At 46.5% G+C, this 14,773-nt stretch overlaps 1 protein-coding gene across 1 annotated transcript in view; it reads left to right on the top strand.

Moving 5' to 3' along the window:
- LOC126471269 (unconventional myosin-Va-like) overlaps nucleotides 1–13,542 on the top strand; it is a 67,266-nt gene extending 53,724 nt beyond the window's left edge. Inside the window, exon 9 of the mRNA XM_050099388.1 lies at nucleotides 13,417–13,542. Coding sequence (XP_049955345.1) covers nucleotides 13,417–13,542 — 126 coding nt within the window. The remainder of the gene's footprint in view (nucleotides 1–13,416) is intronic.
- The last annotated feature ends 1,231 nt before the right edge of the window (nucleotides 13,543–14,773 follow it).

Below are 14,773 nucleotides of genomic sequence, written 5' to 3'. Positions count from 1 at the left end.
GAGTTGGTGGCATCAGGGTGAATGACAAGCGATGAAGAGTAGTCCATCATCTCTTGCTGGTGGTGAAACACTAGCAGCCTCTAAGCGATCACAAGCTCAATTCAATGCACAGAATTATGAATAAGAATCGTTATCCTCCCTGGCCACACCATGGGATGAACGTCAGGCTAAGGATTGCGACGGATCTTATTCACCCCAGTACCTTGAATGTTCGAGTGTTGATGGGGAATCTTTCATGACGATGAATCCTCACTTTTTTGTTGAGCATTTAGAGGACAAGTTCGTGGAGGTGGAGGGCTTGTCCAAAATGAGATCTGGGTCAGTCTTGATCAAAACCGCATCCTCTGTCCAGTCACAGGAGTTACTTGCTTGTGACAAGCTGGGGGATGTTTCTGCAACCATCATGCCCCACAAGAGCTTACATATGGTCCAGGGTATCATATATCACAGAGACCTTCTTGTGCAGTCCGACGATGAGCTGCGTGCCAATTTAGAGCGGCGAGGTGTACATTTCGTCCGGTGTGTCCACTGGGGTCCGAAGGATAATCAGGTTGCCACCGGTGCCTTCATCTTGGCCTTTGACGGTGATACCTTACCCAAGAAGGCCAAGGTGATCGTCTAATGGTGTGATGTAAAGCCCTATATCACTCCCCCGATGTGGTGCTTTAAGTGCTGGAAGTTCGGCCATATGTCTTCCCGCTGTATGTCCAGCGTCACGTGCTGAGATTGCAGACGTCCATTACATCCCAATACTCCGTGTGCCCCACCTCCCATCTGTGTCAACTGTGGAGAGCACCATTCACCTTGCTCGCCTGACTGCAGGATTCTCCAGAAAAAAAGGAAAATCATGGAGAACAAGACTCTGGACAGACTGACCTAAACTGAGGCTAAGAGAAAATTTGAACGCTTGCATGCTGCGTGTATGACATCGTCTTACACCACCGCTACAACAGTTCTGGCACCATCAGCTCCTCCAACCCCAGTCACCTCTCAGAGCCAGAAGACTACACCTGCCCCCTTGATGGTGGGGGCGTTTCCCTCCCTGTTGCTCCTGCACCACCTACTTTGGGAGCAACACTCCACCAACCATCAGGAACGTCCGTCCCCACTTCTAAGCCGGAGAAGCATAAGTCTTCTTCAGTTTCTCTGGCTAGGAAGGGGTCCCTTGGGTCACTCCCTTCCCAGGTTTCTTCTAGTGGGAAAGATGACGCCCGCCAGTGGCTGAAGAGCCAAAAAGCAGCTGGTTGTAGGGCTTCATGCTCATCATCAGTCCCAGAGACTGAGCCAATGAAGTCCTCCCAGCCAGGGAAACCCAAGGAGCAGCGAGAGAAATCCAAAAAGAAAACCCCTAAGATGAAGGAAATTTCAGTGGCACCCACACCACTGCTACCTACAAGCTCTGCGTCTGACGATGAGGTGGAGATTCTGGCGTCTGCTGAGGACCTAGATCTCACCAGACCCTCAGACACAATGGATATAGACTGCTCAGGCAATAAATCGGAGGCAGCAGGTGACTCTGAGGCGTAAACTGCCGCAGTGAATGTTCCATGTCTTCCCAGTCTCACGATGTCATCCTCAAGTTGAACTACGGCTTGTTTTTCCACTGCCTGGCTGAGCTACGGCAACTGTTAAGCTTTACACCTGCTATCTGCATTACCCTCCAGGAAACCTGGTTCCCAGCAATGCGAACCCCTGCCCTCTGCGGCTATAAGGGATATTACAGGAACCATAGCAACGATAATAGTGTGTCAGGTGGAGTTTGCGTTTATGTCCTAAACTCAGTCTGTAGTGAACATGTGCCCCTTCAAACCCCTCTTGAAGCTGTGGTTGTCAGAATAAGGACGACGCACGAAGTAACTGTCTGCAATGTATATCTTCCTCTGGATGGTGCAGTGCCCCTGAATGTATTAGCTGCACTAATTGATCAACTCCCTAAACCTTTCCTACTTCTGGGAGATTTTAATGTCCATAACCCCATGCGGGGTGGTACCATGCTTACTGGCTGAGGCAGAGATGTCGAAACTTTACTGTCGCAATTCGACATCATGGTAGTTACTCGGCCATTGATTTATCAATTTGCACCACAGGACTTCTCCTATCTATCCACTGAATAACACATGACGACCTGTGTGATAGTGACCACTTCCCCAGCATCAGGCACAAGGACGCCTGCCCAGATGGGCTTTGAAAAAGGTGGACTGGGGAACTTTCAGCTCTGCCGTCACCGCTGATGCTCCCCCACATGGTAACATCGATGTGATGGTTGAGCAGGTGACTAGCACAATTGTTTCTGCGGCAGAATACGCGATCCCTCGCTCTTCAGGCTGCCTGAGGTGTAAGGCAGTCGCTTGGTGGTCGCCGGAAGTCGCTGAAGCAATTTAGGAGCATCAGCGAGTTCTACAGCAGCATAAGCGACACCCTTCCTTGGAGCACCTCATACCTTTTAAACGGCTCCATGCCTGTGTTCACTACCTTATCAAACAACGGAAGAAGGAGTGTTTGGAGAGATAAGTCTCCACCACTGGGTGCCAAATGGCACCTTCGCAAGTCTGGGCAAAGATCAAATGTCTTTTCAGGTACCAGGCCCCAAAAGATGTCCCTGGTGTTACCGTGTACCGACGCAAACGCAATTGCCGAGCACTTTGCCGAGCACTTTGACCTGCACTTTGACCTGCACTTTGCCGAGCACTTTGACCTGAACTTTGCCGAGCACTTTGACCTGCACTTTGCCGAGCACTTTGACCTGCACTTTGCTGAGCACTTTGACCTGCACTTTGACCTGCACTTTGGCCTGCACTTTGGCCTGCACATTGACCTGCACTTTGGCCTGCACTTTGGCCTGCACTTTGCTGAGCACTTTGCCGAGCACTTTGCCGAGCACTTTGACATGCACTTTGACCTGCACTTTGCCGAGCACTTTGGCCTACACTTTGGCCTGCACTTTGCCGAGCACTTTGGCCTGCACTTTGCCGAGCACTTTGGCCTGCACTTTGACCTGCACTTTGACCTGTACTTTGACCTGCACTTTGCGTTGGAGAATTACCCTGCAGCCTTTCGCACACTTAAACAGCGGCTGGAAGAGAATGTCCTCTCATTCACTACATGCTGCAGTGAATCCTATAACACCCCATTTACAGAGTGGGAGCTCCTCAGTGCCCTTGTACATTGCCCTGACACAGGTCCTGGGCCTGATCACATTCACAGCCAGATAATTAAACATCTCTGATCAGACTACAAGTGACATCTTCTCGTCATCTTCAACCAGCTCTGGTGCTATGGCATCTTTCCATCGCAATGGCGGAAGAGCACCATCATTCCGGTACTCAAAACCGGTAAAAACCCGCTCGATGTGGATAGCTATCGGCCCATCAGCCCCACCAATGTTCTTTGTAAACTGTTGGAATGTCTGGTATGTCGGCATTTGGGCTGGGTCCTCGAGTCACGTGGCTTGCTGGCTCCATGTCAGGGCGGCCTTCACCAGGGTCGCTCTACCACTGATAATCTTGTGTCCATAGATTCTGCCATCTGAACAGCCTTTTCTTGACAGCAACACCTGATTGCCGTCTTTTTTTGACTTACATAAAGCATAAGACATGACTTGGCGACATCATATCCTTCCTACATTGTATGAGTGGGGTCTCCATGGACCACTCCTGATTTTTATCCAAAACTTCCTGTTGCTCCGTACTTTCCATGTCCAAGTTGGTGCCTCTCAATAGTTCCATCCATATCCAGGAGAATGGAGTCCCTCAGGGCTCTGTATTGAGTGTCTCTCTATTTTTAGTGGCGATTTACGGTCTAGCAGCAGCTGTCGGGCCCTCTGTCTCACCTTCTCTGTTTGCAGACGACTTCTGCATTTCGTACTGCGGCAGAAGTACTGTTGTTGCCGAGCGGCACATACAGGGAACCATCCACAAGGTGCAGTCATGGGCTCTAGCCCATGGCTTCAAGTTTTCAGCCACAAAGTCGTGTGTCATGCACTTCTGTCGGCGTAGTACTGTTCATCTGGAACCCGCACTTTACCTTAATGATGATCCACTCACTGTAGTAGACACATATCAATTCCTAGGAGTTTTTTCGACGCTCGATTGAGTTGGCTCCCTCATCTTTGTCAGCTTTAAGCAGAAGTGCTGGCAGCACCTCAATGCCCTCCGTTGCCTGAGCAACACCAATTTGGGTGCAGATCGCTCTACACGGCTGCAGCTCTACAGAACCCTTGTCCAATCCTAAATTGACTATGGGAGTGCGGTTTATGGTTAAGCAGCGCCTTCAACATTGCATTTACTCGACCCTGTGCACCACTGTGGGATTTTATTAGCGACAGGAGCTTTTAGTACGAGTCCAGTGACCAGTGTCCTGGTGGAGGCTGGTGCCCTCCACTGTAGATCGGACGTGCGCAACTGCTCATAGTTACCCTGAGCATCCGAATTACCATCTCCTTTTCCTGCCCACGGCAGTCCATCTCCCGCATCGGCGGCCCAGATCAGGGCTAATGATTGTGGTTTGCGTGCGGTCCCTTCTCTCCAAACTGGAGTCCTTCCCTTTACCAGCTCTAGTTGCGGTCCGTTCACGTATGCCTCCATGGTGTACACCTTGGCTGCAGCTTCGTCTGGACCTTTTGCATGGCCCTAAGGACTCCGTTAACCTTGCTGCTCTCGACTGTCTCTTTCCTCTCAATTCTTGACGTGTCCCGGGGCTCTGAAGCGGTTTACACCGATGGCTCAATGGCTGATGGTCATGTAGGCTTCGCATATGTTCATGGAGGACATGCTGAGCAGCACTCCTTGCCAGTTGACTGCAGTGTTTTCACTTCAGAGCTGATGGCCATATCTCGTGCTCTTGAGTACATCCACTCATGCCGTGGCGAGTCATTTCTCCTGTGAACTGACTCACTGAGCAGCTTACAAGCTATCGACCAGTGCTACCCTTGCCACCCTCTGGTAGCGTCCATTCAGGAGTCTATCTATCCTCTGGAACAGTCCCGCCATTCCGTGGTGTTTGTGTGGACACCAGGATACGTCAGAATCGTTGCTGACAGGCTGGCCAAACAGGCAATGCAGAAACCGCTTCTGGAGGTAGGCATCTCCAAAGCTGACCTGCGTTCTGTCCTACACCACAGGGTTTTCCGGCTTTGGGAGACGGAATGGATAACAGCGTGCACAACAAACTGCATGTCATTAAGGACACTACACATGTGTGGAAGTCTTCCACGCAGGCCTCTCGCAGGGAATCAGTTGTCCTCTGCCAGCTCCGCATTGGCCATATGTGGCTAACGCATGGTTACTCCATTGCGAGGACCCACCTGAGTGTCACTGTGGCCCCCTAAATGACAGTTGTCCACCTCTTGCTGGACTGCCCACTTTTAGCCACTCTGCAGCAGACTTTTAACTTTCCCAGCACCCTGACTTTGGTGTTGGTCAACAATGCCTCCACAGCAGCTTTAGTTTTACGTTTTATCCGTGAGAGTGGGTTTTATACTTCTATCTAGGTTTTAGTACATGTCCTTTGACCCTTTGTGTCCTCCACCCTAGTGCTTTTAGGGTGGAGGTTTTAATGTGTTGCAGAGTGACTTGCTTTCCCTTTTTTTCTCGTGGTTGGCTAGCCACTGTAATCTGCTTTCATGTTTTACTCTCTTCTGTTTCTAGCGTCCCTGTTGTTTCCTTGTCCTCTTTTGTTCCTTTTAGTGTTCATTGCCTTCCCTTCATTCTTGTGGCTTTTCCTTTCTTTCTGTTTTGTGTTATACGTTTCGTCCGTTTTATTCTCACACTTGTGGCATTATTTTATTAGGAACAAGGGACCGATGACCTCATAGTTTGGTCCCTTCTCCTGCCTTTAAACAAAGTAACCAACCAAACATGATAGGTAACAAAGTGAAAATGAATAGTTATAGAGTATACAATTATTTTTTGGTGTTGCGATTCTTTTCCCCCATTAGTGTCATCAATTTTGTAGCAGTTTTACTCAGGCAGCAGTTCCACAAGGGCACAGGGCTATAGCAGACAAGGAGATGACATGGAGTATGTGCTTCAGACTTAGTACCACAGTGCAGCAGACCTTCCTGGATCACTTCAGCAGCAGCCCAACTCCTGTCATGATGGCAACGAGGCAACAAATTGCAACCTATGCACAGCAGCTGTTTCTCACCACCGCAGTGGACATGCCTCTGTGCCACATGCAGAGGCTGCCTGGGTGCAGTAACTCATTTGCAGGATTGGCTACCTCTGCAAGATTACTCTTCACCTTCATGCATTGCTGACACCCATAGAACGGGGCAAGGCCATCTCCCAGTATAGATACAGTGATAATGTAACAGTGCAAAATAAAACATTAATTTTGACAGTCTCTTCTCTCTCGTCCTTCACCAACCATGAACTCCCCACTGTCTCCCATCCTGACATCATAGCCAACTGTTCACCCCAAGGTCACCTATAACATGCAACTGTTATGAGCACCCACAGAAAGTGGTGGTTGAAGGATGGCGAAAGCACTGGTAGGTGACAAGATGCTGAATCTACATGGCTGATCATAGAATGTGGAGGTCAGAGACTTGCCGGCTCTATAAAGGCAGACAGGGAGTGCTCAGTGGTAGATCTGATGACACAGTGCTGAACAGGCAGAAGTGTTAAGGGGTGCATAGTTTTGTGCACATTATTGAAAATAAGCCCCCACAACAAACAACCCTTGTGTGTTCACATGTTGACCCAATGACACTGCCAGTTGTGATTGCAGTGGCCACAGAATCAGGGAGATTAAGCCATGAATCAATGTAAATGTCTTGCTTAGTTAGATGGATCACATTTCTTGTTACACAAGATCAGTAATTGTGTCTGGATATACAGGCCAGGATGCAGGCCAATTGGAGTAGTTTTATTCTCTGTTGGACATTCACCTTGTTTTTCGTGGGAAGTATAGAAATAATCAGACACATTAAAGCTATGGAGTATATGGACACTGTTGTAGACCATTTACATTCCTTCATGCTTGATTTCTTTCTGCCAGTGATGGCGTCTTCCAACATAACTTTCCATGTCTCATGCCTGGAAACATCCTGTAGTGATCTAGGAGGCAATACAGTTACCTCACGTTGATGTCTTTACCACCAGATTCACCTGATTTGAACCTAGACATTTAGTAGCATAACAATGCTTCAATCTGGTTCCTGACAATACTATACGTAGCTCACAATGAGTTGCTCCACCCCACAGATGAAATGCACAGACTTGTCTTAACAAGGTTTGGTCTTGGCTGGTTCTGATTATACAAACATCAAAAAACATTTTGCATCACCCCGGTTCCCAGAACTCCTAAAGATAGATGTTGACTGTGGATATTGTATCACAGACACAGTCCCTTTGACTGTTCAGAGATCCCCCTGCGGGTACGGGGGTTAGAATAGGACTGAGGAATCCCTGCCTGTCGTAATAGGTGACTAAAAGGAATCTCGCACTTTTTGGCGCTATAAGTTCTGGTCCCATTTTATGATTTGACCTGCCACTTTCCAAATTCCACAGAAGTGCAGGCCATATGGGGAAGGACACCTTACATGGTGCAAGAGTTGTCCATAGTGCCCTTAGATTCGATCTCCTGAACCTCTTGTCATGGCTTTGCATATCCACCTGCAACTCAAGTATATGCGCGAGGACACTTTACAGGGTATGTCACTTGCTTATGTTGTCTCCTGTCCTCATTCGCCCCCATGACAGTATTGTATTTCTCTGCACCCACTATTCAGCATGGTAGCCAGTCCGTTGTAGTGGGGCTGTCATGTACCCATTTGGTAGTAGTCCCCTGACAACACAGAGATTGCACTGCTGATGCCTGAACTGTAAACTCCCCATGTATGCCAAGAAGTAGATGCCTGTCTTCCTGCAGCATCAGGACTCCTGGCAATGGTCATCATGCCAGGTGGCCTTTGCTGTGGCTGGGTGTCACCTGTGGGGAGAGCCCCTGATCAGAGAGGGTGGCATCAGGGCAGATGACCTGCAATGAAGTTGACTAAGTCATCTCTCGATGGTGACCATATGCCACCAGCAATCTCTGCGAAGGGCAAGATCGAGTACAATGCTGACAGATATGACACTAAATTGTTTCCCCCCCCTCACTACACCATGCGAGGAACAGTGGGCTACAGAAAGAAGAGAGCCATATTCACCTCGGTATTTAGTCTGTAGCAGAATAGACGGGGACTCCTTTCTACTTATGAAGCTTCAATTTTTTGTTGAACATCTTGAGGATAAGCCTGGGGAAGTGACAGCACTGTGCAAGAAGAGCAGTGGTGCAGTCTTTATTCAGACAGCACCCCAGCCCAATCTTGGGCGTTACTCGCTTGTGACCAGCTGCATGATATTCCAGTTTCCATCACTCCCCATAAAAGCCTCAACATGGTCCAGCGGATTATTTTCCATTGCGATCTACTCTTGCAGTCTGATGATGAGCTACGTGGCAATCTAGATTGGTGGGGTGTTCATTTCATCTAGTGCGTTTACAGGGGACCCAAAGACAACAGGGTTGCTACTGGTGCCCTCATCTTGGCCTTTGAGGGTGATTCATTGCCTGAAAAGGTCAAGGTGATGGTTTACCATTGTGGTGATAAACCATACATCCCTCCCCCTATGCAGTGCTTTAATGCTGGAAATTCAGGCACGTCTTCCCACTGCATTTCCACCGCCACATGACAAGACTGCGGACATCCACTGCATCCAGACACTCCCTACCACGTGTATCAACTGTGGAGAGCAGCACTCCCCCTGCTCACCAGACTGCACAGTACTCCAAAAGGAGCTAAAAATCATGAAATACAAGACCTTGGACCGGTTGACTTACTAAGAGGCTAAACGTAAATTTGATCAATAACACCCCATTTCGTTGATCTCCACATGTGCTGCTGCTACATTACAATTGCCATCACAAGTACCAGCCATACCACACTCTGTGCGCCACGAACAGGGGGCCGTCCAGGCCACCAGAATACATCCGCCCCTTGGTGGTAGGGGGAAAATCTCCTTTCGTTTCTCCCATAGTACCTACTTTGGGAGCAAGGCCCCCCAAATGCAGGGGACATCAGTCCCCTTTCTCCAGCCAGAGAAGCAACAGCCTCCTCCAGCTCCTCTCATGCAGAAGGGGTCCTTTGGTACCCTCTCTCCCAAGGTCTCTACTGACACAGGGGGGACACACACCAGTGGCTAAAGGAGCCAAAAGCTGCTGGACGAAGAGCTTCTCGGTCTTCCTCTGTGCCTGAAACTACTTCAGAGAAGTACTCCCAGCGCCCATAAAGAGAAGCAAGAGGGTAAGCAAACAAAGAAGTTTGCTAAGAAAAAGGACCCTCCAGAGACCAATTATGCACCTGCAGTTGAGGTGGATATCTCACCATCCCTTAAGGACCTGGATCTCACTGACATGTCATCCACAATAGGAATGGATACAAATACTCAATCGGTGGCAGCAGGTGACCCTGAGGCGTAACCTGCCTCCTTGCATGCTTCATGCCTTCCCAACCTCATGATATCGTCATCCTCCAGTGGAATTGCTGCGGTTTTTTCCACCACCTGGCTGAGCTACGGCAACTGTTAAGCTTTACACCTGCTTTCTGCACTGCGCTCCAGGAATCTTGGTTCCCGGCAATGTGAGCCCCTGCCCTCCATGGCTATACGGGATATTACAAGAACAGTAGTGCCTATTATAGTGTGTCAGGTAGAGTTTGTGTCTATGTCCTGAACTCAATATGCAGTGAAACTGAGCCCCTTCAAACCCCTCTTGAAGCTGTGGCTGTCAGGAAAAGGACGACGCAGGAAATAACTGTCTGCAACATATATCTTCCTCCAGATGGTGCAGTACCCCTGAACACATTGACTGCACTGATTCATCAACTTCCTAAACCTTTCCTACTTTTGGGAGATTTTAATGGCCATATCCCCTAGTGGGGTGGCATTGTGCTTACTGGCCAAGGTAGAGATGTCGAAACTTTTCTGTTTCAACTCGACCTCTGCCTCTTAAATACTGGGGCCACCACACATTTCAGTGTGGCTCATGGCACTTATTCGACCACTGATTTATCCTTCTGCAGCCCAGGACTTGTCCTACCTGTCCACTGGAGAGCCCACGACGACTTGTGTGGTAGTGACCACTTTCCCATCTTCTTGGACGTCCAACAAGATGGGTTTTAAACAAGGCAGACTGGGAAGCTTTCACTTCTGCTGTCACCACTGAATCTCCCCACAAGATGCCATCGATGGTAGTTGAGCAGGTCACTATAATGATCATTCCTGTGGCGAAAAACACAATCCCTTGTTCTTTAGGGTTCCCCCCAGTGAAAGTCAATACCTTGGTGGTAATCAGAAATCACTGAGGCCATTAAAGAGTGTCAGCGAGCTCTACAGTGACATAAGCAGCACCCTTCCCTAGAGCACCTAATAGCTTTTAAAACAGCTCTGTGCCCACGTTTACCACCTTATAAAAAGATGGAAACAGGCATGTTGGGAGAGGTATGTCTCGACCATTCGGTGCCATATATCACCTTCCCAAATCTGAATGAAGATCAGATGTGTTTGTGGGTACCAGACCCTGACAGGCGTTACTGGCATTAACATCAATGGCATGTTACCTACTGACACAAATGCAATTTCCGAGCACTTTGCTGAGCATTATCCCCCAACCTCCATGTCGGAGAATTATCCCCCAACCTCCATGTCGGAGAATTATACCCCAGCATTTTGCACCCTCAAACAGTAGATGGAAAGGAAAGCCCTCTCGTTCACTCAATGTCACCATGAACCTTATAATGCACCATTTACAAAGTCGGAGCTCCTCTGCATCCTTGCACATTTCCCTGACACAGTTCCTGGACGAGATCGGATCTGCAGTAACATGATCAAACATATCTTGTCTGACTACAAGCTACATCTCCTTGTCATCTTCAACCAGATCTGGTGCGATAGCATCTTTCCATCGCAATGGTGGGAGAGCACCATCATTCCAGTGCTCAAATCCAGTAAAATCCCGCTTGATATGGATAGGTATCGGCCCATCAGCCTCACCAACGTTCTTTGTAAGCTGTTAGAATGTATGGTAAGTCAGCGTTTGTGTTACGTTCTGGAGTGACGTGGCCTACTGGCTCCATGCCAGGGCGATTTCCACCAGGGTCACTCTTCCACTGATAACCTGTTTCCCTCAAGTCTGTAATCTGAACAGCCTTTTCCAGATACCAACATCTGGTTGCCGAATTTTTTGATTTATGAAAAGCTTACAACATGACCTGCTGACATCATATCCTTGCCGCATTATATGAGTGAGGTCTCCAGGGCCCGCTCCAGATTTTTATCCTAAATTTCCTATTGTTCAGTACTTTCCGTGTCCAAGTTGGCACCTCCCATAGTTCCCCCATATCCAGGAGAATGGGATCCCGCACGGCTCTGTATTGAGTGTATCTCTGTTTTTAGTGGCTATTAACTGTCTAGAAGCAGCTGCCGGGTGTTGGTCTCACCTTCTCTGTATGCAGACGACCTCCTCCAGTACTGGTTTTACAAGCGGCGCCTACAGGGAGCCATCCACAAGGTGCAGTCATGGGCTGTAGCCCAGTGCTTCCAGTTTTCAGCCGCGAAGTCGTGCGTCTTGCACTTCTGTCAGTGTCGTACCATTCATCCAGATCTTTTAACTTAATGACGATCCACTCACTGTAGAGGATACATATAGATTCTTAAGACTGGTTTTTGATGCCCGACTGACGTGGCTTCCTTATCTTCATCAGCTGAAATGGAAGTGCTGGCAGCACCTGAATGCCTTCTGCTGCCTGAGGAACACCAACTGGGATGCAGATCGATCTATGCTGCTGCAGCTCTACAGAGACCTTGCTCAATCCTGCCTTGAATATGGGAGTCTCGTTTATGGTACACCGGTGTCCTCAGCATTACATTTACTCGACCCAGTACACCATCGTGGCATTCAACTAGCAACAGGAGCTTTTAGCACAAGTCCAGTGACCAGCTTCCTGGTGGAGGCCGGAGTCCCTCCATTGAAGGTTAGGCATGTACAGGGGTTCATTCCCACATTGGAAGCCCAGGTCAGGGCTTACAAGTGCAGTTTGCATCCGATCTCTTCTGTCTGAAGTGGAGTCCTTGCCTTTACCACCATATACTTGAGGTCTATTCACGTACACGTCCATGGTGTACAACTAGGCCAAAGCTTTGCCTGGACCTTCCACATGGCCCTAATAAATACAAATGTTAGTGGGAGTTGCATTCACTAGTGGATCATAAGAAATATAAACTGTCTTACCAAGCTACAGAAGTGATGTGTGGAGTGGTACATTACAAACAAGCACAGATATGATAATTTAACAGTGAGTTTGTACTATCATAGTATTTTAACAAATGAGTAAAAAATACAGGGCAAACAAATTGTGATTATCATATGTTAAGGACGGGCTGCAAAAGTTGACATGTAGCTATAGGAGTACTAAAACTCAAGCAGTTGGACTCAGCTGGGTATGTTTCGAGAAGATTTCACAAATACATAAAAAAAAGTGTGAAGGCTCTTCACCAATGTGAGGAGTTAATGTACAGTGTTTCCTGTTAAGTGCTGTTTAGTGATTATAACATATTTGTATTACAAAACGCCATAGATGTTTTGTGTTTATTCAGGACCCCTAGGCAATACTCTTTTTGAATACATTCATGAAATCATTAACATGCCAACTGATGAGTTCGTTTCCACATTATTTCATTTGATTGGCAAGCATCAAGTATAAAAGTATAATTTTAGCATTCAACAATGATGAAATCAAAGTATGCATTGACTGCCAGACATGGTCAAACACACCAGGAGTTTCTTTGATTGCAACACCTGCAAAGAAAATTCTTGTGACGAGATCCATTTCAGACTACACAAGCTTACGATACATGAGAGATTTCATGGCTCTCACAGAAAGAAACCAAGACTCAAATCGAGTGACCTGGTCCACCATGCCCAATCAATTAATGCAATAATGACTTATTCAAACACCTATGAATAGCCAATCCAAAATGAGCATGCACTCCATTATGCTGGAACCACATGCTGTGCATCACATTTACTGTAGCATTTTCAAGCGAACTGGGAAGAACCTGTTCCAGAAAAGTCTGATAATAAGTGGGATAGTAAAAGGTACTGCTCAATGAAGCACTCACTGACCAAACCCACCCACATGTTAGCCGTGAACTGATGTTGTGCAATATGGTGCTGCATGCCGCGAGCATTTCCTGGTACCCATAACTGCTCATTGTGGTAAAGGAATACACCATCTCGCCTCCAGAAGTGAGTGTGAGTGTGTGTGTGTGTGTGTGTGTGTGTGTGTGTGTGTGTGTGTGGTTTGCTATGGAAGTACACTGGTTCATGTTGTGTATTTTATTCATCACTATTTGCATAACCTTGTTGCTCTTGCAGGCCACATTGCTGATGGACACAAAATTCATGTTCCCACTAAGATTTCCTTTCAATCCATCAAAAATCAAGCTTGAAGATATAGAAGTACCAGAGGTGTTGAACCTACCAATGCTAAAGAAAGTTTAAACTTGTGAGAGTAGTGTTCATCAGGAAAACAGAAATGTGCCCTACTACAAGGTTTACATAGATTTCCTTCTGGAGATCTGGGTTCTGAAGTAATAAATGTAAAAATTGTAATGAGATATGTGTTTAATGTTAAACAGTCATCAGCATCCTATAAATGTAAACTTCTTTATTCCTTCACTCTAATATTCATTTCATTCTTAATATATCGTTATTACGTTAATCTATCTGCTTACAGTTTTTTGTTCATCAAAAATATTATATATAAAATATCTTTTATAATTATTTAAGATGTTTGCAATTTGTGTACATATGGCTTTTGTTGAAATATGTTATTAATGTTTGGCTTTCATGTGCGAGTGGGGGGGGAAGGGCTGGAGGTACTGGGGTTGTGTGTGTGTGTGTGTGTGTGTGTGTGTGTGTGTGTGTGTGTGTGTGTGTGTGTGTGTGTGTTTGGATCTGTATAATGTCCTAAATCTCTGTCAACAACAAATATTTGCAGATGTAAAAACAGATGTTGTCATGACAACTTTGTTTACTTGTAACACAACTGTCATTTTTCCTCCTCTATCTGTGAAATCAAAACTTTGTTCTAAAAGTCAAAGAATGTGTATATACTATGTGGAGCAGTGTTTTAAGCTCTCTTAATTCTCCACAATGATGGTTTATTTAAATGTCATGGCACTACTAGACTATTATTCCTTTTTGTTAAAATTTTTTCAAGAAAAATAGGGTTCAGGAGACAGAGAAATAAAATGTTGTCATCTGACAGATCAGTAACCATGAAGAAACTGAAATACATAAGTCATTTTTCTTTCAAGGACATTGATTGTTCCTCCGTATTCTCACTTTTGCCTAATATGAAAGAAAAATTTCTATCGTATCTTTGGTATTCTGTTTATCTCGCCACCTTCTTCCTCTTATACTGCTTCTTCATCATCTGTTCCTCATTAACACTTAGGTAAAACTTGTATGATTAATTTCAGGATGATCTTGTTTTTCATTTGCAGTCATTCCTCAGTGTCTGCCAACTAGGTATCTATTATAATTTACTCCAGGCCTCTTAAATGTAAAGTTGTATCTCCTGTACTCAGGCAGGACTGCTTTTTTTATTTTCCTTTTTTTAGTGACAAGTTACTTCCAGCCACTTATGAGTGCCAAATTACTTTGTTGTAATCATAATGTGGTTTGTCTGTAAATGAACAGTACAAATATATGTCTGGAAGTTGTTACA

The sequence above is a fragment of the Schistocerca serialis genome, chromosome 3 (assembly GCF_023864345.2).
Source record: "Schistocerca serialis cubense isolate TAMUIC-IGC-003099 chromosome 3, iqSchSeri2.2, whole genome shotgun sequence".
Taxonomy (NCBI): domain Eukaryota; kingdom Metazoa; phylum Arthropoda; class Insecta; order Orthoptera; family Acrididae; genus Schistocerca; species Schistocerca serialis.
Note: the sequence above shows the minus strand (reverse complement) of the source record. Positions and strands in the feature narration are given on the sequence as shown.